Source organism: Pseudopodoces humilis, chromosome 6, assembly GCF_049639895.1.
Source record: "Pseudopodoces humilis isolate 2021_Gansu_Grassland_sample_001 chromosome 6, ASM4963989v1, whole genome shotgun sequence".
Lineage (NCBI taxonomy): Eukaryota > Metazoa > Chordata > Aves > Passeriformes > Paridae > Pseudopodoces > Pseudopodoces humilis.
The window spans coordinates 1669507-1690499 of NC_142205.1; the positions used below are offsets into that span (position 1 = coordinate 1669507).

The 20993-nt window shown below is 60.7% G+C and overlaps 1 protein-coding gene across 1 annotated transcript; it reads left to right on the forward strand.

Moving 5' to 3' along the window:
• Positions 1-3296: 3296 nt before the first annotated feature.
• Positions 3297-20780, forward strand: SIGLEC1 (sialic acid binding Ig like lectin 1). The gene is made up of 22 exons (XM_088056161.1): positions 3297-3353; positions 5139-5241; positions 5748-6107; positions 6193-6489; positions 6707-6970; positions 7771-8031; positions 8634-8933; positions 9638-9892; positions 10490-10792; positions 11263-11517; positions 12098-12391; positions 13079-13333; positions 14603-14905; positions 15665-15919; positions 16695-17000; positions 17204-17443; positions 17604-17903; positions 18000-18254; positions 18977-19273; positions 19608-19707; positions 20257-20329; positions 20636-20780. Exons 1-22 carry the CDS (start codon positions 3312-3314, stop codon positions 20651-20653), a joined length of 5136 nt encoding a protein of 1711 aa, XP_087912287.1. The 5' UTR covers positions 3297-3311; the 3' UTR covers positions 20654-20780.
• Positions 20781-20993: the final 213 nt, after the last annotated feature.

Genomic DNA, 20993 nt, shown 5'->3' on the forward strand with positions numbered 1-20993 from the left:
CATTCCCAGCAGGATCCTGGTCCCCAGGAAGGTTCCATTTCCCAGGAGGATCCTGGATCCCAGGAAGGTTCCCATTCCCAGGAGGATCCCAATCCCCAGGCACAGCCACCCCTCCCTCCCTGCCCAGGAGACACCCACAGGGTTTTCCATCCCTTTGCGCCTTTCCCTGATTTTCCATTCATTTCAGCTTCCCAGGATGGTTCCCTTTTCCAGCTGGTCCCACCCTGGACCTGGAAAGAGGAACAGGATGGGGCGTGCATAGCCCGGGGCCGAAGGGCTCCAGCAGCTCCCAGGTTTCTGTGGAGCTGGGACAACGTGAGTTGGCAACCCTGGATGTCCCGGAAAAGGGTGCAGGTATCCAAGGAAAGGGACTGGGATGGGCCTTGCTCCTTCTGGATCCCACTGCTGCCCACTACGGGAACGCCGGGAGAATCCTGGCGGATCCAGGGGTCCCATCTGGAGCTGACAACACCCAGGGCTCGAGGGAGGGCAATAGCCAGGGCACCGCGGGCACGGTGCTGCTCGGGGGAAGCGGAAAGGAAGCGGAGGCTCCGGAAGCGGAGGCAGAGAGAGGCTGGAGCAGGGTCAGGCTGCCCCAGCCTTTCCTGGCCAGGGCTGGGCAGCTGCTCCGGATGGGCACGGCCCTGGCGTGGATCACACGGAGCTCTCCTGGTGCCAGGACAGTGCACGGTGCTCCTGGCACAGGGCTGGCACAGATCCCAGTTCTGAGAGTCCACCAGGCCTGGCACAGCTCCCAAATCCAGGATCTTAGCCGGTTTGGCACAGCTCCCAAATCCAGGATTTCACTGGGACTGGCACAGCTCCCAAATCCATGATTTCACCAGGATTGGCAGCTCCCAAATCCAGGATCTCACCAGGACTGGCAGCTCCCAAATCCAGGAGCCCACCAGAATTGGCACAGCTCCCAAATCCAGGATTTCACCAGGACTGGCGCAGCTCCCAGCTCCAGGAACCCACCCAGGACTGGCACAGCTCCGAAATCCAGGAGCCCACCAGGACTGGCACAGCTCCCAAATCCTGGATCTCACCGGGACTGGCAGCTCCCAAATCCAGGATTTCACTGGGATTGGCACAGCTCCCAGTCCAAAAGCCCACCTGGTCTGGCACCACACCAGGATTGGCACAAGTCCCATTTCCAAGAGTCCACTGGGATTGGCACAGCTCCCAGCTCCAGGAAGCCATCCAGGCCTGGCACAGCTCCCATTCCATGGTCCCACCAGGATTGGCACAGCTCCCAGCTCCATGGTCCCACCAGGCCTGGCACAGCTCCCAGCTCCAAGAACTCGCTGGGATCAGCACAGCTCCCACACCAACAGCCCACAGCACTTGGCAGAGCTCCCACACCAAGATCCCACCAGGCCTGGCGTAGATCCCAATTCCAAGACCCCACCAGGACTGGAACTGCTCTCAAACCCAAGAACCCACAGGCCTGGCACAGCTCCCATTCCATGATCCTGCTAGGACTGGCACAGCTCCCAGTTCCAAAAGTTACCAGGCCTGGCACAGCTTGCAAATCCAGGAGTCCACCAGGCCTGGCACAGCTCCCAAATCCAGGAATTCACCAGGCCTGGCACAGCTCCCAAATCCAGGAATCCACCAGGCCTGGCACAGTTCCCACACCAACAGCCTACCAAGACTGGCACAGCTCCCAGTTCCAGGATCCCATCAGGACTGGCACAACCCCCACCACAAGATCCCATCAGGCCTGGCACAGATCCCGATTCCAAACGCCCACCGGTACTGAAACAGCTCCCAAATCCATGAGTCCACCAGGACTGGCACAGCTCCCAAATCCAATAACCCACAGGTCTGGAACAGCTCCCAAATCCAATAACCCACAGTTTGGGAACAGCTCCCAAATCCAATAACCCACAGGTCTAGAACAGCTCCCAAATCCAATAACCCACAGGTCTAGAACAGCTCCCAAATCCAATAACCCACAGGTCTGGAACAGCTCCCAAATCCAATAACCCACAGGTCTAGAACAGCTCCCAAATCCAATAACCCACAGGTCTAGAACAGCTCCCAAATCCAATAACCCAAAGGCCTGGAACAGCTCCCAAATCCAAGAGCCCCCCAGGACTGGCCCAGCCCCACACCAGTAACCTCCCGGTGGGGTCTGGGACCATTTCCCGGTCGGTGGCACAGTCGGGGGGGCACCGGGGGCTGTGGGCATCTCCCTGCTGACTCAGCATCCTGCCTGGCACGGTGCCGGAGCCGCCGGGAAGAGCCCGAGGTGCCGCAGGGCACTTTCCCACACTGCTGGGCCATGAGGTCGGGCACTGACCCCGAGTGGTCACCACGGGCCAGCCTCACCCTGTGCCACCAGTGCCACCAGTGCCACCACCCTGGGTGTCTTCGCTCCGGGTGGCAGAGGTCGGATCTGGATCCTGAGAATTCCTTTGGGAATTTCCTCTGGCAGAGCCCTCTCCTTCCTTTGGGGACAGCTCCCACCATCCCAGGTGGATCCAATCCCAATGTCCAACCCGGCCTTGGACATTCCCAGGGATCCAGGAGCAGCCCCAGCAAATCTGGGAATTGCAGCCCAGGCAGGAATTCCTTGCCAAGATCCCAGCCCAATCTCCCCTTTCCCAGTGGAAGCCATTCCCTGGCTCCTGTCCCTGCAGCCCTTGGCCCCAGTCCCTCTCCAGCTCTCCTGGAGCCCCTGCAGGGACTCTCAGCATTCCCTGCATTTCGCCCTTCTCCAGGGGAACATTCCCAGCTCTCCCAGAGCTGAGGTGCTCCAGCCCTCACAGCATTCAGCATTCCCAGGGCAACCAGGATCCGTCTTTGTGACATGGGAGGACAAACACCATCACTCCCAACATTCCCCTTTCCTTCATTCCCAGTTTATCCACAAGCCACACGATCCAGGATATCCCAGGGGTGGGTTGGGATCAGTTTTCCTGGCTGTGTTCCCCCCAATTCCCAGTGAAATTCCAACCCTCCCCAAGCAGGGTGAGGACAGAGCCGCCCTCGATTCCATCCAAGACACAACAAAAAAATTCCCGAATTATCAGCACAAATCCCAAACCCTTCCCACAGGGAACAAAACCAACCCTGCCCCAGCCCCACCAGCAGGACCCTAAATCCGGAGACCTTGGAGCGTTCCAAACCCACCCTGGCCCCAAAAACCCGGAATTAGGGAAAAGCTGCTGCTGTCACTTCCCAGAATCAGGGCAGGGACATTGAAGAGGGAAGTGCTGCGGTTTGAGGCTCCTCACCCTCCTCCTCCTCCTCCCCCGGCTGATAAAGGGACATCCCTGAGCGCCGGGACAGGCGGCTTCCCGATGTCACCGCTCCGGAGGTGGCACTGCCGGAGCCACCGCCAGGTAACGCCGTGGTTCTCCAGGGATGGGAAAGGACGGGAATTCTGGGATGAGGGGTGGGGGTGGAGGATCCCTTTGGGATGAGCCTCGTCCATCTCCTGCCAGGAGCCAGGGAAGTACCTGGAAATCCGGGAATCAGATCCAGGCTTGGAGGGGGTGACATCCATCCTTTATCCCGGGGAACGGTGTCCCACCAGCCCATGGTCCCTGCTTCTCTGGTTTTTGGGATGTGATGGAGCTGAAGGGTCCCACACTTGGAATGTCCCCTCTCTGTGCTCATTCCTGTGCCAAAAAGTGACTTTTAAACTGCAGGGATAAGTGGGAGATTGGAAGAGAATTCCTCCCTCTGAGGGTGGGAAGGTTCCGGAATGGAATTCCCAGATTTGCTGTGGCTGCCCCATTCCTGGAAGTGTCCAAGGCCAGGTTGGACAGGGTTTGGAGCCACCTGGGATGGTGGAAGGTGTCACTGCCCATGGGAATGAGATGAGATTTCAACCCCTCCCATCCCAACCCATTCCTTAAATCCCATTTAGGGACACCAGGGACACCTTCCCCTCCCCAGGTCTCTCCAAGCCCCCTCCAGCCCCACTCCAAAAGTGTTTTCCTAGAAATCTTTACAACCCTTGGAATTCCAGGCTCAGCACGGCCCCGCCACGGGCCACTGTTCTCATTAGATCCCCGTCCCAAGGGATCCCATCCTGCCCTTTGAGGCCCCCAGGAATCGAAAGCCCGGAGAAGAAACGAAACTTGGCGGCAGCACCAGCTGGGGGCTGGATCCCGGCTCTTCCTTCCCCTTCCGGCACAAATCCCGTGACAATTTGTGGCTTCGCATCGTCCCCCCTCCGAGCATCGACACCCAGGGGATACCCCAGACATTCCCTGTGCTCGTAGCCTGGGAAAAATCCCAAGCCAAGCTCTCGGGAGCGGGAAATCCACCCCGAAATCCAAGGAGCAGCAAGGAAATTGGATACAGATGTGGAAAAAGGAGGTATCAGCGAAGGAGGGAATGGTGAAGAGGGAAAGGCCAGAGCGGGGCTGGGAGAGGCCTCGTTCCTCAGGGAGAGCCCCAGGAGTGCTCAGGGAAGAATCGAAACTCGCAGCAATCCGATCGTGGATTTCCGTGATCCTGGGAAGCATTTCAGGGTGAAATTATTCTGGTTTGTCACGGAGTGATGAGGGGTGAAGGAAAGGAATGGCAGGAGTTTGTCTGGAGCTGCAAAAAGCCGTAAAACATTTTAAATAATTCTCTGTTTATTTTTGGGTTTCCTCTTCTTTTCCTTTTCTTGGTTTCCTGTTTTTCTTTTTCTTTTTCTTTTTCTTTTTCTTTTAATTTTTATTTTTCCTTTTTCTTTTTCTTTTTTCTTTTTCTTCTCTTTTCCTTTTCTCTTTTATCTTTTCCTTTTTTCCTTTTCCTTTTCCTTTTCCTTTTCCTTTTCCTTTTCCTTTTCCTTTCCCTATCCCTTTTCCTTTCCCTTTTCCTCTTTCCATCTTCATTTTCTTTGTTCCTCTCCTTTTCTCCTCTTTATTCCTTTTTACATTCCTTCTTTATACTTATATTTCTTTTCCCTTTTCCCTTGTTTTCCTCTTTCATTTTCCTTCCTTCCCCTTTCCCCTTTCCCCTTTCCCCTTTCCCCTTTCCCATTTCCTCTTTCCCCTTTCCCCTTCCTTTTTATTTTCCTCCCCATCTTGGGGACTGTTCTGATTCCATCAGCGCTTCCATCACGATTTATCCCACAGGGATCCATCCCACCCACTCCAAGGTCCTCAGCCACCTCCTCTTGTCCCCAGGGTCCCGTGTGCCGGCGTGACCCCGTGTCCCCAGTGTCCCCCAGCAGTGTCACCATGCGCCTGCCCCGCTGCCTCCTGCTCCTGGCCAGCCTCATCCCGCCAGGTATGGGGACAACGACACCCTCGGGATTGTCCCCCGCGGCGCTGGAGGCCGGGATTGGCCCCAGCATGGGTGGGAGTGGGAGCCAGGATGGAATTTGGGGGATCCCGAGGCTGCTCCTGGCACAGCGGATGCTCCTGGGGGGGATTTGCCATGATCCCAAGCTCCTGACGGGCAGGGATGGGGTGACAAGGGGACAGCCAGGCCATGGGAGCAAGGGCAAGGAGCCAGGGTGGGGAAACGGGGTGAGGAAATAAATTCGGGAGCCCAAGTGATCGCTTCCCCCTTTTTCCTCATTATTTAGGCCCAAAAGATCCAGCTTTTCCCGGCTATCTCCCCCTTCCCCAACCCAAAACCTCCTCCTGGGGGGGTTTATCCCAAATCCCGCCTCCTCTCCCACCTTCCCCATCAAGCACAGGTCCCGTGCTTGTCCTCAAAGTGTCCCCAGCGTGTCCTGGAGGGAAGTGGGGACACTTCTGGCTCCCTGATCCCCATTTTCCCTGGCACAGCCCTCGGCTCCTGGGGGGTCTCCTACCCCGAGTCCCTGCAGGCCAGCGGGGGGTCCTGCCTGGTTGTCCCCTGCACCTTCAGCTACCCCGCGGATGTGACAACCGCCGACGGCATCGTGGCCATCTGGTACAAGGACTACGATGGCCAGCGGACGCTAGTGTTCCACTCCACCACCCCCCAGGATGTGGATCCCCGTTTTGGGGGTCGTGCCCAGCTCCTGGGGGACCCCATGGCCCGGAATTGCACCCTGCTGCTGCGGGGGGTGACACCAGGGGACAGTGGCCTCTACAGGTTCCGCTTCGAGATCATCAACGGCGACCGCTGGTCAGCGTCGCGGGATGTGACCCTGAGCGTTTCGGGTGGGTAAAACACCGAAATTCCCCCAAAAAAATTCCCTTCTTGCCCATTCCATGAGGTCATCCTGGCCTCTGCTCTCCATCCCAGAGGATCTGGAGAGTCCCAGCGTCACCAGCAGCGAGGAGCAGACCGAGGGACAAAGGTCCACCTTGGAGTGCTCCACGCCCTACGTTTGTCCTGGGGGTGACATCGTCCTGCGCTGGGAGGGCTACGACCCCCGGGTGTCCGAGGTGTCCGGCCGCGTCCAGCTGGACACCAGCGGGGTCGGCCACCAGGTGAACCTGACCAGCTCCTTCTCCTGGAAGGACCATTCCAAGAAGCTGCTCTGCGAGGTTTCCGACGGATCCAAGAGGGCGAGCACGGAGGTGGTGCTGCGGGTCAGGCGTACGTGGGGTGGGGACAGGGGACACCTCTGCCACAGCCACCACGGCCAGGTCCCCCTCTTGCCACCCCCTCCTGCCCTGCGGCATTTCCCTCCTGCTTCTCCCTCCCTTTCCTGCTCCCTGGCCACTTCTGTCCCTTAGGCGCCACCTCGTGTCACCCACCTCCCCTCTCCCCTGCCCCGGAGTGGTGACCCCGCGTCTCTCTGTGCCCCCCGCAGACACTCCCAAGGACACCCGGGTGTCGCTGAGCCCATCCTCGGGGAACATCGGCGTGGGTGACACGGTGACGCTGAGCTGCGAGGTTGGCAGCAGCCACCCGCCGGTCTCGGGGTACCACTGGTACAAGGACGGGGTGGCCGTGGGCACCGAGCGGGTGCTGGCCCTGCGGGGCGTGCGCCGCCAGGACCACGGGCGGTACCGCTGCGAGGCCCAGAACGTCCTCGGCACCGGCGTGTCACCTGATGTCACCCTCCGCGTGTTCTGTAAGCGCCACGGGAGCTCTGCCGGGCTGGGACATCCGTGTCCGAGCGTCCCACGTTGGGGTGGGGTGGGCTGGGATGGATGGAGGTGGCTGGTGCTGCTGGAGGTCCGGGAATTGGGGTGTCCGTGCAGGAGGAGGGTGGTGGCCCCATTCCGCCTCACCTGTGTCCCTTGTCCTCGTGATCCCAAAAAACAGGGCGGGATTTCCAGCCAAGGGAAATCTGGGAAGGGTTTGGGAGCTCGTGGAGATGCAGAGCTGTGGTGGGAAGGGACCTCATGGATCATTCCCACCCCTGCCGTGTGCAGGGGCACTTCCTGCTATCCCAGCTGGATCCAGGCCGTGTCCAAGCTGGCCTTGGACATTTCCAGGGATCCAGGGGGCAGCCACGGCTTCTCTGGGAATTCCAGCCCAGCCCCTCCCCACCCCCTCAGGGAAGGGAAGAGGTTCCTGTTCCCAGCAGATCCCACAGCAAAGACAAATCCCAGCCTTCCCTGCCCAGCTGGAATCCCACAGGGAACATCTCCCCCCAGGATGGGTCCCTGTGCTCCCCCCAGCGCCCCCCGTGCCCACCCTGAGAGGTGACAGACCCCTCCCCACCCACCGTGAGTTTGTCCCCAAGGCTCTGCTCCAAAGCCAGCTGTCCCCAGCTGGTGGCAGGGGACAAACCCAAACATCCCCCAGCTCTGTTGTCACCCCCTGAGGGGCTCCCATCTCCTCCCAGGCTCTGGAATGGGGGATTTGGGGTGGGGGTTCTCTTTTCCTGTCCCCGGGGCCATCCTGGACGCGTCCCTTCCCCCTCAGCCGCAGAGATCTCGGCCAGCCCTGCGGCCGAGGTGCGGGAGGGGACGGCCACCACCTTGTCCTGCGACGTCCCCGGGCGGGAGGGACATCCCGATGAGCTGACCTACACCTGGTACAAGAACAGCGCGTGGCTCAAGGAGGGCCCGGCGCACACGCTCCTCTTCCCCGCGGTGACCACCGGCGACGCCGGCTACTACTCCTGCCAAGTGACCAACAGCCAGGGCAGTGACACGGCCCAGGCCATCAGCCTCAGCGTGACGTGTGAGTGCCACCAGCTCCTGCCACGCGGGGCCGTGCAAAACCCCCCAAAATCCAGGAGATCTCCCAAAAAATTCATGGAAAAGCCTCTTCCCCGGGGGCAGATGTAGGGGGAGGGAGGGGGTCATCCCTGCTGGCTGAATTTTATGGGAATACAACAAATTCTGGCCATGGGCCAAGTGTGAAGGTGACATTAAGTGACATTTGGGATGTGTCCATCACAGCATCTCCCACTAGTCCCCTCCACTCCATAAGACCTGGGGAGGTTTCTCATGGAGAATCCAGAGGGATAAGAACAGCTCAGGAGGTTTTGAGGGGGAAAATAACCCAGCCATGCGTTGGTTGTGACAATTTTGGGGTAAATCTGACCCGGTGACACACTGGACGAGCTGGTTGTGACATCTGGGTTGGCTGGAGGGACATTTCCCATCCCTGGAAGTGCCCGAGGCCAGGTTGGATGGGACTTGGAGCCACCTGTGACAGTAGAAGGTGCCCATGGGACCAGCTGGGATTTCATGTCCCCTCCAACTCAAACCACTCCTGGATTTTCACTGTGGCCACACCACGAGGACATCCCGACCTCAGCATCCTCTCCCATCCCACAGATCCACCCCGAATTCCCACCCTCACGCTCTTCCAGGAGACCCAGGGTGGCCGGCTGGTCATCGTCCGCTGCACTGTGGACAGCCACCCTCCGGCCACCCTGGCCATCGACCGCGACGGCACCGTGCTGGCCACCAGCGGGGCGCAGGTGGCCCTGCGCCAACGGCTCGGTGTCACCACCTCCCGCAATTCCCTGCGGCTGGAAATCCAGGATGCGGGACCCCAGGATAGCGGGAAGTACGGCTGCACCGCCAGCAACGTCCATGGCAACGCCAGTGCCACCAAAGTCCTCATGCCCCGCAGTGAGTCCCAGGGTGATGAGGCTGATCTTGGGTTTGGGGTGATGGTGAACCCCCAAAATTGGGGGGAACGCAGCCCACAGAGCAGGAGGGACACCTGTGGTGGCACTGGGGGACATGGATGGCACTGGGGGCTGTCCCTCGTCAGTAGGGCCAGAGCTGCTTTTGGAGCTGAAGGGGCTCCCAGGTTTTGTTTTCCAAAAATGCCAAAAATCAGTAAATTTATCCAAATTTTTCTGCCCCATCCATCCCCACCGGTCACTGATGCCTGACCCCCAAGTCCAGATAATTTGGGGTGACAGAGGCAGCAGAAGGAGAGAAAAGTCCCCCAAATTCATGTCCAAGAGGGAACATCCTTTAGGATCTCAAAAAAACCCAGAAAGAGATCTCAAGATTCAATTCCAGAGAATCCAAACCTGGATTTGGGTGTGGGAACTGGAATTTGGACAAGGCCAACCAATGGGAAGAGGGGACAGGGTCTGTCCAGGGAAAAAGTCACCTGGATGAACCTGACACTTGGGAAAAGCAGGAAAGGGTCAGGAAGTTGGCCTGTGCAGTGTCCCCAGGGAATGTCACCTCCCAAAGACCCACAGAACCCATAGGCTCCAGCAAGAGAGGCGTCTCAGGGAAGCCGAACATGGAATTGTAGCTGGATGGATCCATGGGAAGGATTTCCCGCTTTCCCTGATATCCCACTCCTCCTCCAGCTGCAGAGCTCCTGATCCAGCCCTCGGCAGAGGTGACAGAGGGGACCGCGGTCACTCTGACCTGCGTGGGGACAGGGCACACGGCCGAGAAGCCGCTCTACACCTGGTACAGGAACGGCCGGAGGCTCCAGGACACCTCATTCCCGACCCTGGAATTCCCGTCTGTCCGCGGAGACGACGCCGGCGCCTTCCAGTGCCAGGTCAGGAGCAGGAACGGCAGTGACACGTCGGAGACTGTTCCGCTCCGAGTGTTCTGTGAGTGTCCTGTGAGAATTCCAGAGGGTCCTGGGGCTGAGCTGGGGCTGCTCCCACCCTGAGGTTTCCCCCATCCCCACCAGCCAAGGAGCTCTTGGGCGGGAATGTGGGGAGGGTGAAAAATTCCCTTTGGCGGGTAAATCTGGGAATCTGGGGCAGGAGGAATTTGGAGAATTCCCACCTTCCCGAGAGTTTCAGGAACTAAATGGTGACAGAACCACGAATGGCTTGGGCTTGGGGGACCTCAAAGCCCATCTCATTCTGACCCCTCTGCCATGGGCAAGGACCCCTCCCACGGCACCAGGTAGGTCCAACCTGGATGTGCAAGAGTTTCTCAGGCAGCACCGGAAGCATCAATCCCTTGGATTCTCAGGGTTTTCCCAACAGATCCAGCAGTGTTTGGTCCCTGGTTTGGGTTGGGAGGGACCTCAAAGCCCTTTCTACCCCCAACCCCTCTCCCCTTGGCAGAGACACCTTCCACTCTCCCAGATTATTCCAGACCCCATCCAACCCGGATGATCAGGCGGTGTTGGAAGCATCAATCCCTTGGATTCTGGGAGTTTTCCCAACTTCACGGATCCAGTTTTCCCCCCACAGACCCCCCGAGGCAGCCGGTGCTGAGCTCGTTCCTGCAGGGGCAGGGCGGCCGCCTGGGAATCATCCAGTGCTCCGTGGGGAGCGATCCCGAGTCCAACCTCACCCTCCGGAGAGGCGACGATGTCATCGCCTGCAGCCAGGGCTGTCCCCAAGCCACCAGCCCCAGGGTCCACGTCACCAGGTCCTACAACAACCTGAAGGTGGAAATCCGGGATGTGGTAGTGGAGGATGAGGGGATTTATGTGTGCCAGGCTGGGAATTCCCAAGGAAGCTCCAGCGCCACTGTGGATTTCAAGGCCGACAGTGAGTGGGGAGAGGGGACAGGGGACGGGATTGTGGCATCTGGGAATGTTCTGGGAGAGGGGAGAGCGGGAAGGGAATGCTGGGGAAGGAGGCAAGCTCAGGAGACGGTGGCAGGAGGAGCAGAAATGCCACACGGAAATTCCACATGGAAATGCCACACGGAAATGCCACACGGAAATGCCACACGGAAATGCCACACGGAAATGCCACACGGAAATGCCACATGTCCATGAAATCCAGACATGGTGGCTCCCCCATGACATTCCAGCCCCTGGTGGGGATTCCCTGGCTGTGTGTGACAAGAGCACGGAGCAAAACGTGGCCAGGCGGTGTCCCTGGGCTGGTGGCACTGCCAGGCTCACAGCTGTCCCCACCACGGCACTGTGGGATCAGCTGGAATTTGTCCTTGGTGGCTTTAGGGGGTTGTCACCCCACCATTGACACCAGACCCCGTTTGCTCCTGCCCACAGCTGCCAATGTCACCGTGTCCCCATCCCCCCGCGTGCTGGAGGGTGACAATGCCACCCTCACCTGTCACCTGAGCAGCGGCTCCACAGCTGTCCCCAACGTCACCTGGTACCACAACGGGCAGCAGATCACCGGGGGCTCGGCCACCTCGCTGCTGCTGTGGCCAGTGGCCAGCAGGGACACCGGGCTCTACCGGTGCCAGGCCAGCACCGCAGGCAGCAGCCGGAGCTCTCCTGACATCCTCCTGGATGTGCTGTGTGCGTACCTTTCCCTTTTTCCCTTTTTCCCTTTTTCCCTTTTTCCCTTTTTCTCCTTTTCCTTTTCCTTTTCCTTTTCCTTTTCCTTTACCTTTTCCTTTTCCTTTTCCTTTTCCTTTTCCTTTTCCTTTTCCTTTTCCTTTTCCTTTTCCTTTTCCTTTCCATTTCCCTTTTCCCTTTCCCTTTCCTGTTTCCCCTTTTCCTTCCTTTTATTTTCCCCTTTTCCTTTTCCCCCTTTTCCAATTTCCCCTTTCCCCTGTCCCGTTTCCTTTTCCCTTTCTCCTTCCCTTTCCCCTTTCCTTTTTCCCCCTTTCCCTTTCCCTTTCCCTTTCCCTTTCCCTCTCCCTTTCCCTTTCCCTTTCCCTTTCCCTTTCCCTTTCCCTTTCCCTTTCCCTTTCCCTTTCCCTTTCCCTTTCCCTTTCCCTTTCCCTTTCCCTTTCCCCTTTCCTTTTTCCCCCTTTCCCTTTTCCCTTTTCCCTCTTCCCTCCCATCCCCTCCCAGACCCCCAGAGCAGTGACCACTCCCCGGAACCCCTCTCCCGATGGAATTCCCGGCCTCTCATCCCACTCCCCCCTCACAGACCCTCCCCGGGACCTTTTCCTGACGGCTTTCCTGGAGGCCGAGCGGGGCTCCTTGGCCATCTTCCAGTGCTCCGTGGCCAGCAACCCCCCGGCCCAGCTGGCCCTGTTCCGGGACCAGGAGCCGGTGGCCACCAGTGCCGGCGGGAGCAGCCCGCGGGTCACCGTCTCCGCTGTCCCCAACTCGCTGCGGGTGGAGATCCGGGAGGTGACACCGGCAGACGATGGCAGCTACCGGTGCACGGCCACCAACGCGCACGGCTCCGCGGAGCGCCGGGTGTACCTGCGCGTGCAAGGTGGGGAGAGCGGGGTTGGGGAATCGCAGCGGCTCATCCCGCGGGAATGACCGCGTGTCTGTGCTCCCAGTGCCACCAGATCCCTCCCAGTGCTGCCAGATCCCTCCCAGTGCTGCCAGATCCCTCCCAGTGCTGCCAGATCCCTCCCAATGCCACCAGATCCCTCCCAATGCCACCAGGTCCCTCCCAGTGCTGCCAGATCCCTCCCAATGCCACCAGATCCCTCCCAATGCCACCAGATCCCTCCCAGTGCTGCCAGATCCCTCCCAGTGCCACCAGATCCCTCCCAATGCCACCAGATCCCTCCCAATGCCGCCAGATCCCTCCCAGTGCCACCAGATCCCTCCCAGTGCCACCAGATCCCTCCCAGTCCCTCCCAGTCCCACCACATCCCTCCCAGTGCCACCAGATCCCTCCCAGTGCCACCAGATCTCCCAGTGCCACCAGATCTCCCAGTGCCACCAGATCTCCCAGTGCCACCCCCTGCCCGTGTTCCAGCACCTCAGCCCTGGGCATCTCCAGGAGCTGGGGACACTCAGAGGGGACAGGGAGCACCAATGGGACATGGGAGCCATCCCGAATCCTTGGATGGAGCAGGAATATTGCACCCCACGGAAGCGACGAGGGAACACGGGCAGCGCCGAGCTCTGCCCTGTCCCTTCTGAGCTGGCACTGTCCCTGCTCCAGCCACCCGAGTCCTGATCTCACCGTCCTCGGAGGTGCTGGAAGGTGACAGCGTGTCCCTGATGTGCCAGGTGGCCGGAGAGCCACTGGGTGACACCGTCTACTCCTGGTACAAGGACAGCAGGTGGCTCCAGGAGGGTCCCGACAGTGTCCTTGTGCTGTCCCGTGTCACCAGCGCTGCCACCGGGCTCTACCACTGCCGCACCCGGGGCTCCGCGGGGAGCGGCGCGTCCCCCGCTGTCACCCTGAGCGTCTGCTGTGAGTGGGAGAAGGGATGGGATGGGATGGGATGGGATGGGATGGGATGGGATGGGATGGGATGGGATGGGATGGGATGGGATGGGATGGGATGGGATGGGATGGGATGGGATGGGATGGGATGGGATGGGATGGGATCCATGGGATGGGATGGGATGGGATCCATGGGATGGGATGGGATGGGATCCATGGGATGGGATGGGATGGGATGGGATGGGATGGGATGGGATGGGATGGGATGGGATGGGATGGGATGGGATGGGATGGGATGGGATGGGATGGGATGGGATGGGATCCGTGGGATGGGATCCGTGGGATGGGATGGGATCCACGGGATCCACGGGATCCACGGGATCCATGGGATGGTGAGATGGGATTGGGATGGGGATGGTGGGATGGTGCCAGTGAGATGTTGCCAGGGAGAGGATGGTGCTGGAATGAGATGGCACCACTGGAATGGTGCCAATGGGATGGTGATGATGGGATGGCACCACTGGGACGGCACCACTGGGATGGCACTGATGGGATGGCACTGATAGGATGGCACTGATGGGGTGGCACTGATGGGGTGGCATTGATGGGGTGGCATTGATGGGGTGGCACCCATGGAATGGCACCATTGGAATGGCATTGATGGGATGGCACTGATGGGATGGCACTGATGGGATGGCACTGATGGGATGGCACTGATAGGATGGCACTGATGGGATGGCACTGATGGGGTGGCACCCATGGGATGGCACCCATAGGATGGCACTGATGGGGTGGCATTGATGAGATGGCACCAATGGGATGGCACTGATGGGGTGGCACTGATGGGGTGGCATTGATGAGATGGCACCAATGGGATGGCACTGATGGGGTGGCATTGATGGGGTGGCACTGATGGGGTGGCATTGATGAGATGGCACTGATGGGATGGCACTATTGGAATGGCACCCATGGGATGGCACTGATGGGGTGGCACCAATGGGATGGCACTGATGGGGTGGCACCCATGGGATGGCACCAATGGGATGGCACTGATGGGGTGGCACTGATGGGGTGGCATTGATGAGATGGCACCAATGGGATGGCACTGATGGGGTGGTACAACTGGAATGACAACAATGGGATGGCACCATTGGAATGGCACTGATGGGATGGCACCATTGGAATGGCACCCATGGGATGGCACCCATGGGACGGTGCCGAGCTGGACGCTGGCACCTCGCTGTGTCCTGGGGGTCTCTGGGTGCATCCTCAAGCCTCTCCCACCCTCCCGGGCAGACCCTCCAAGGGCACCAGTGCTCAGCACCTTCCTGGAGCCTCCGTCGGGACAGCGCGGGATCCTGGAGTGCTCTGTGGACAGCTCCCCGCCGGCACAGCTGGCCCTCTTCAAGGATGGGGCCCTGGTGGCCTCCACGGCGCTGTCACCGCCTGTCCCTCGGCCACGGCTCAGTGTCACCTCGGCCACCAACGCGCTGCGTGTCCGTGTCCACCCCGTGCTGCTGCAGGACGAGGGCGAGTACCAGTGTGTGGCCACCAACGCCCACGGCAACGCCAGCGCTGCCAGGAACTTCTCCGGAGGCGGTGAGTCACTGGGAATGGGGATGGGATGGGATGGGATGGGATGGGATGGGATGGGATGGGATGGGATGGGATGGGATGGGATGGGATCCATGGGGTGGGATGGGATCCATGGGGTGGGATGGGATCCATGGGGTGGGATGGGATCCATGGGATGGGAATGGGAATGGGAATGGGAATGGGAATGGGAACGGGAATAGGGTGGGAAGGGGGTGGAGAGCAGGTGGAGTGATGGGATTGCAGTTATGGTGACGAGGTGAAGGAATGGGGAAGGATGGGAATGGGGAACACGGAGAGCAGCTGGAATAGGATGGACAGGATGAAAATGGGGGGGAAAACTGGGGAAAATCCGTGTTTGTGGGGGTGGAGATATTCCCAAATTGCTGCGGGTGTCTCGGGCATGTGGCAAAGGGACACGGCTCTGCTTGGATGTGATTCCAAGGGCTGCCCGTGCTGTCTCCATCCGTGGCACCGCCCTCCATCACCCCAGGAATCATGGAATGGTTTGGGTTGGGAGAAACCTTAAATCCCATGAATCCCACCCTTGCCATGGGATACCTTCCATTATCCCAGGCTGCTCCAAGCCCCCGTCCAACCTGTCCTTGGACACTTTCAGGGATGGAGCATCCCGAACAAATCCATGGGCATGCTGCCACCTGTGGGATGCGGCGGCCATTCCCTCTTTTTACTGCCCTGCAATTCCCTGACTTTTCCCGCCCTGGAAAACGAGGGATCACCACATTTTCCTCCCTTCCCGCGCAGCCGCCCGGGTCTGGATCCGGCCGTCCCCAGACGTGCGGGAAGGGGACGCTGCCACCCTCACCTGCGCGGTGGCAGGAGGGGACCAGGACGTGCTGAGCTACAGCTGGTACCGGAACCAGGTGTGGCTGGCCACCGGCTCTTCCCAAAATCTCACCTTCCCTGGGGTCACCGCCTCCGACGCCGGCTCCTACCAGTGCTCCATACGGACCCCGGCCCGGAACCACAGTGCCATCCCTGCCACCCTCAGCGTCCTCTGTGAGTCCCCAAGGGCAGCCTGGTGTCACCCGGTGTCACCTGGTGTCACCCCTCGGTCGGTTCCTTTGGCTGGAGAGATGAGGCAGTAAGGCCTGGTTTAATTTGGGGGGATTAATTAATTAAGGGGAGGTTGAAAAAATGTATCCCAGAGGGTAATTAAGCCAAGCTTCACACCCCAGACCTGCCCAGAGACCCCCAAAACCTGCTCCAGGTTTCCTTGTGCTCCACACCAAACCCAGCAGGAAAATCCTTGGCTTTCAGAAATTAATGCTGGATCTAAGAAAAATTTTTTTTATTGTTTTATTTTTTATCCCTGATTGGGAAAATCAAAACTGGACTTTAAAAACAATAAAATAAAAAAAAAGGAAAAAATGTTGTTGTGAGTCAGAACATGAGAAATTTTTTTTTCCCCTTTTTTACGAGAAAAAGATGGTGTTAATTTATAAATCTTCATGATGAATGCGGGATGGAGGCCCTGGAGCACGGGGAATCCCTGGCATGAAGGGGTTGGAGCAGCAGGAAAAGCTGAGGGAGCTGGGAAAGTCTCAGACAGGACAAAGGGAAACGGCCAAAAGCTGCGCCAGGGGAGGTTTAAGGTGGATATCGGGAATTTTCCTCCTGGAAATTCCTTGGCATGCGGCACTTGGGGACGCGCTCAGCGGTGGCCTGACCAGTACCAGGTGGGGACAGCTGGACTCCGTGAGCTCGGAGGGCTTCCCCAACCCAAAGGATTCCTGGATTATCCCACGCTCCATGCTTTTTCCCGGTCCCGCAGACCCTCCCAGGAACCTGCGGCTGCAATCCTTCGCCGAGAGCAGCCAGGGCACGGCCACCATCCTGCTGTGCGCCGTGGACAGCCACCCCCCGGCCCAGCTGACGCTGCTCAGGGGGGGACACCGGCTGGCCTCCAGCCCCCCCGGAGGAGGTGACACCCCCCGGCAGAGCATCCGCGTGTCCCCCACTCCCAACGCGCTGCGCCTGGAATTCCGGGAAGCCTCCGAGGAGGATGAGGGCGAATACGAGTGCCAGGCACGGAGCGCCCTCGGCGACACCCGCGCGTCCCTCACGCTCCGCGTGCAAGGTGAGGAGGGGGACAAGGGGACACTCGGGGACACTCGGGGACACTCCCAGGGGGGCATCGAAGGGGTCAGGATTGGGGGTACCCCGTTTTGGAAGGGCTGGAGGTTGGGGACACCCAAGGTGAGCACCCGCCCCCCTCTGAAATTTGGGGCGGGGGGTTCTTCAAAGGGGAAAGCGCGGCCAAATCCTCTCGGCTCCCCGCAGCCACCAAGGTGCTGGTGCGACCCTCGGCCGAGGTGCCGGAGGGGACAGAGGTGACCCTGACGTGCCAGGCCCCTCACGCGCAGCCGGGGACCCTCTACACGTGGTTCAAGAACGGCCGGTGGGTGACAGAGGGACCCGAGCCCTCGCTGGGGCTCCGCGGCCACCGCTCCGACGCGGGGCTCTACGGCTGCCGGGCGGGCCGGGGTCCCCTCGCCGCCCCCGCCGCCCTCTCCGTGCTCTGTGAGTGAAGGGCAACACCTCCGGGAGGGGCGGGAGGGGACAGCGGGACACGCGGGGGATGTCGCTGCCCGGTGTGTGTCGCCACACCCGCGGCCCCTCCTCGGGGGTGACACCTCCCCGCGCGGGGCTGGGGGGACACGCGGTGTCCTTGTCGCCGCAGATGCCCCGCAGGAGCCCAGCTTCGCGGCGCTGCTGGAGCCCCGCGGGGGGCGACGGGCGGAGCTGCTCTGCTCGGCCGACGGTGTCCCCCCGCCCGACATCGCCGTGAGCAGGGGACAGGGCCACCCACCCCTGGCCACCAGCCGCGGCACCTCTGACCCCCGCTTCGAGGTCCGGGCCACCCCCACGTCGCTGCGGGTGGGGATGGCGGGGCTGGAGCCCGGGGACGCGGGGCTCTACCTGTGCTCGGCCACCAACAGCCGCGGCTCGGCCACCGCGTCCCTGCGGCTGGAAGTGACAGGTGAGCTGTCGCCGCGTCCCCCTGTCCCCAGGCTGTGGGGTTGTCCCAGCTCCGGGAGCTTCTGTAGCTCCTTGAGTGGCCGATGTCCCTCCTCAGGGGTCACGCTGACGGTGGAGCCCTCGCAGGACGTCCCCGAGGGTGCCAGGGCCACCATGAACTGCGAGGCCACCGCGTGGGGGGACAAAGGCGTCAACTACACGTGGTACCGGGACGGGCGGTGGCTTTGGGAGGGACAGTCCGGTTCCTTCGTCCTCAGCCGCGTGTCCAGCGCCGACGCCGGCTCCTACCAGTGCCAGGCCAGCGGGACGTGGGGCACGGCCACCTCCGTCCCCACCAGCCTCAGTGTCCTCTGTGAGTGTCCCCAGGCACAGCCGGTGACAAGCTGGGTGTCCCCAGCCCATGGGAGTCACCTCCCCAAGGGAAGAGTTTCTTCCTCTTCCTGCCCTGATCCCTTTTGGGGATTTCGGGGTCTTTTTTTTTTTAGGTAGATTTGGGGCCAAAATGCTCCAAAACGGAGGAATTCTCTGGTTGGGTGTGGGATGAGGGGCTGGGGAAGATGGGAAGGCACCGGGGCAGGGGTGGGTGGGGATGATCCAGGATGGAGAAGGGATGAGTTAGGAAGCTCTTGGTGACCTGGGGAAGGGGATTTTAGAGTTGTTTTTATGTTTGTTTTTTATTTTATGATTTAGAATTTAGAATTTTTAGAATTCAGAGTTTGGATTTGGAGCCAAAAAGCTCCAAACTGAGGAATTCTCCAGCTGGAGGCGGGAGCGAAGGGCTGGAGGGGGTGTGATGATGCTCCAGGCTGGAGGAGGGATGCATTAGGAAGCTTTTGGGAAAGAGATTTGGGATTTGTTTTAGGATTGGCCCCTCCAAAGTCAGATTCGGAGCCCGGAAGCTCCAAGTCAGGAAGATTCTCCAGCTCTGGGGTGGCAGGACAAGGACTGGAGAGGGTTCGAATCCCCCAGCTCCGGGATGAGAGGGATGGGACAGATCCAGGGACACTCCCAACCACTTTTGGGGGGGACTGTCCCACCCCGTGTCCCACTGCCACCCTCCCTGTCCCCTCACAGACCCTCCTCGGGCCGTCTCGGTCAGCACCTTCCTGGAGAACCGCGACGGGCGCGGGGCCATCGTGCTGTGCACGGCCGAGAGCCACCCGCCCTCCTGGCTGGCCCTGCACCACCGCGGCCACCTCCTGGCCACCAGCCTGTCCCCCGCTGTCACCCCGGGGCTCCGCGCCGTCCCCTCGCACAACGCCCTGCGCCTGGAGCTGGTGGCCTTGGGGACAGCGGCCGGGGGACGCTACGTCTGCGTGGCCACCAACGCCCTGGGCAACGCCACGGCCAGCGCCGACTTGGATGTCCACAGTGAGTGGGGCCGGATGCTCCTGCGGGGCTGGGGGAATCCTAAAACCAAAATAAATCCCTGGAAGCGGGAAGTGGGATGGTGATGGAGGGTGAGAATTGAGTGAGGAGGTGGCTTGGGGTCGAGCGGTAAAATATGAGGGTGGTGGCACTTGGGGACATCTCGTGCTCCCTGGTAGGGTGGCCTTTAGGACAGGGGTAGGCAGGAGCAGTGATTGTCCCCTTCCACGTGTGTCCCCACCCCTGCCAAGGGGTCTGACTGTCACCCCAGTGTCCCCTTCACCCCTCTCGGGGTCTGGGGGGGTCCCGCTGGCACTGACCCCACCTGTGTCCGCAGCTCTCAGCCACCTGTGGACCTACCGGCTCCTGTCCGGGCTGCTCATGGCCATCGTGGCCATCACCATCGTGGTCCTGCTGGCCATGAAGGTGTGGCCCAGGTGACGTCCTGGATGGGGCGGGGTGGGGGGACAGGGACATCAGGAGTGGGGGACAGGGACACCGGAGTGGCACAGGGACCCTGAGATCAGGGGACAGGGACACCAGGGTGGATCAAGGACTCTGGGGTGGGGGAACAGGGACCCCGGGATCAGGGGATAGGGACCCCAGGGTGGCACAGGGACCCTGGCGTGGGGGGGGACAGGGACACCAGGAGTGAGGGACAGGGACACCGGAGTGGCACAGGGAACCTGGGGTGGGGGGACAGGGACCCCGGGATCAGGGGACAGGGACACCGGGGTGGCACAAGGACCACGGGGTGGCAGAGGGACCCTGGGAGGGGGGCACAGGGACCCCAGAGTGGCACAGAGACCCCAGAGTCAGAGGCCAGGGACCCCAGGGTCAGGGGACAAGGACCCTGGCATCAGGACACGAACCCCGGGATCAGGGGACAGTGCCTCTGGGGTGGTGACAAGGACCCCGGGGTGGTGGCACAGGGCCCCCGGGCTGAGCCAGCCCCAGGGGTGGCAGCTCCCCGTGCTCCCTGCCAGGATCAGGAGGTTCCGGAGCTGGTCCCGTGCCGAGGACACCCTGGAGCTGAGGAGCAAACAGGACCTGTCACAGGTGGGGACCTCGGTGGGGACAGCCCTGGGGTCCCCTGAGCTCCCGGGGGGTCCTTCCTGGGAATCCCCGGGCTGGGAATGGGATGTGGATCCAGGATCCCGCCCAGCCCCGCAGTGCCACCACAGCCGTGGTGGTGTCACTGTCACAGGGACAGGAGGGACAGAGCCCGGTGGGGACCCAAAATCCCCGTCCCAGCCTCATTCCAGAGGGGCTCCAAGGCACAGATGGATGCCAACCCCTCCAGGGACACTCGGGATGCTCCTCTGTCCCCATGGAGTGTCCCCAGCCGTTCCCAACCTTTTCCAGATGGACGGAGCATCCTGACCTGGCGGCTCTTGGATCCCGGACCTGCTGGGCCCGCTGGAATTTCCCAATCCTGGCTGGATCCAGGGACTCCCCTGGGGATCCCCCAGCCCCATTCCAGCCCCTCGTCCCTTCCCGATGGATTCCGGTCACCGCCTCACGTGCCAGGCGCCGGTGACAGCTCCGGGCTGGGAAATCCCGGGAAAATAATAAAATCCATCCTCCGGGTGCCAGGAACGTCCTGTTTGTCACCACCGTGCTCCTGTCCCTTCTCCCTGCGCTGGAGAGGGGGACACAGGCCACCCGTGTGGCATGAGGGGACCTGGGGCTGGGGACAGCCTGGTGGCAGCTGGGCCGTGTC

Bases quoted from the DNA above. Each gene is read 5' to 3' on its own strand.
- SIGLEC1 (XM_088056161.1), top strand. From the start codon at position 3,312: ATGTCACCGCTCCGGAGGTGGCACTGCCGGAGCCACCGCCAG. The intron at 5,242-5,747 runs GTATGGGGACAA...TCCCTGGCACAG, and splicing joins GGCCAGCCTCATCCCGCCAG to CCCTCGGCTCCTGGGGGGTC. The intron at 8,934-9,637 runs GTGAGTCCCAGG...CTCCTCCTCCAG, and splicing joins CAAAGTCCTCATGCCCCGCA to CTGCAGAGCTCCTGATCCAG.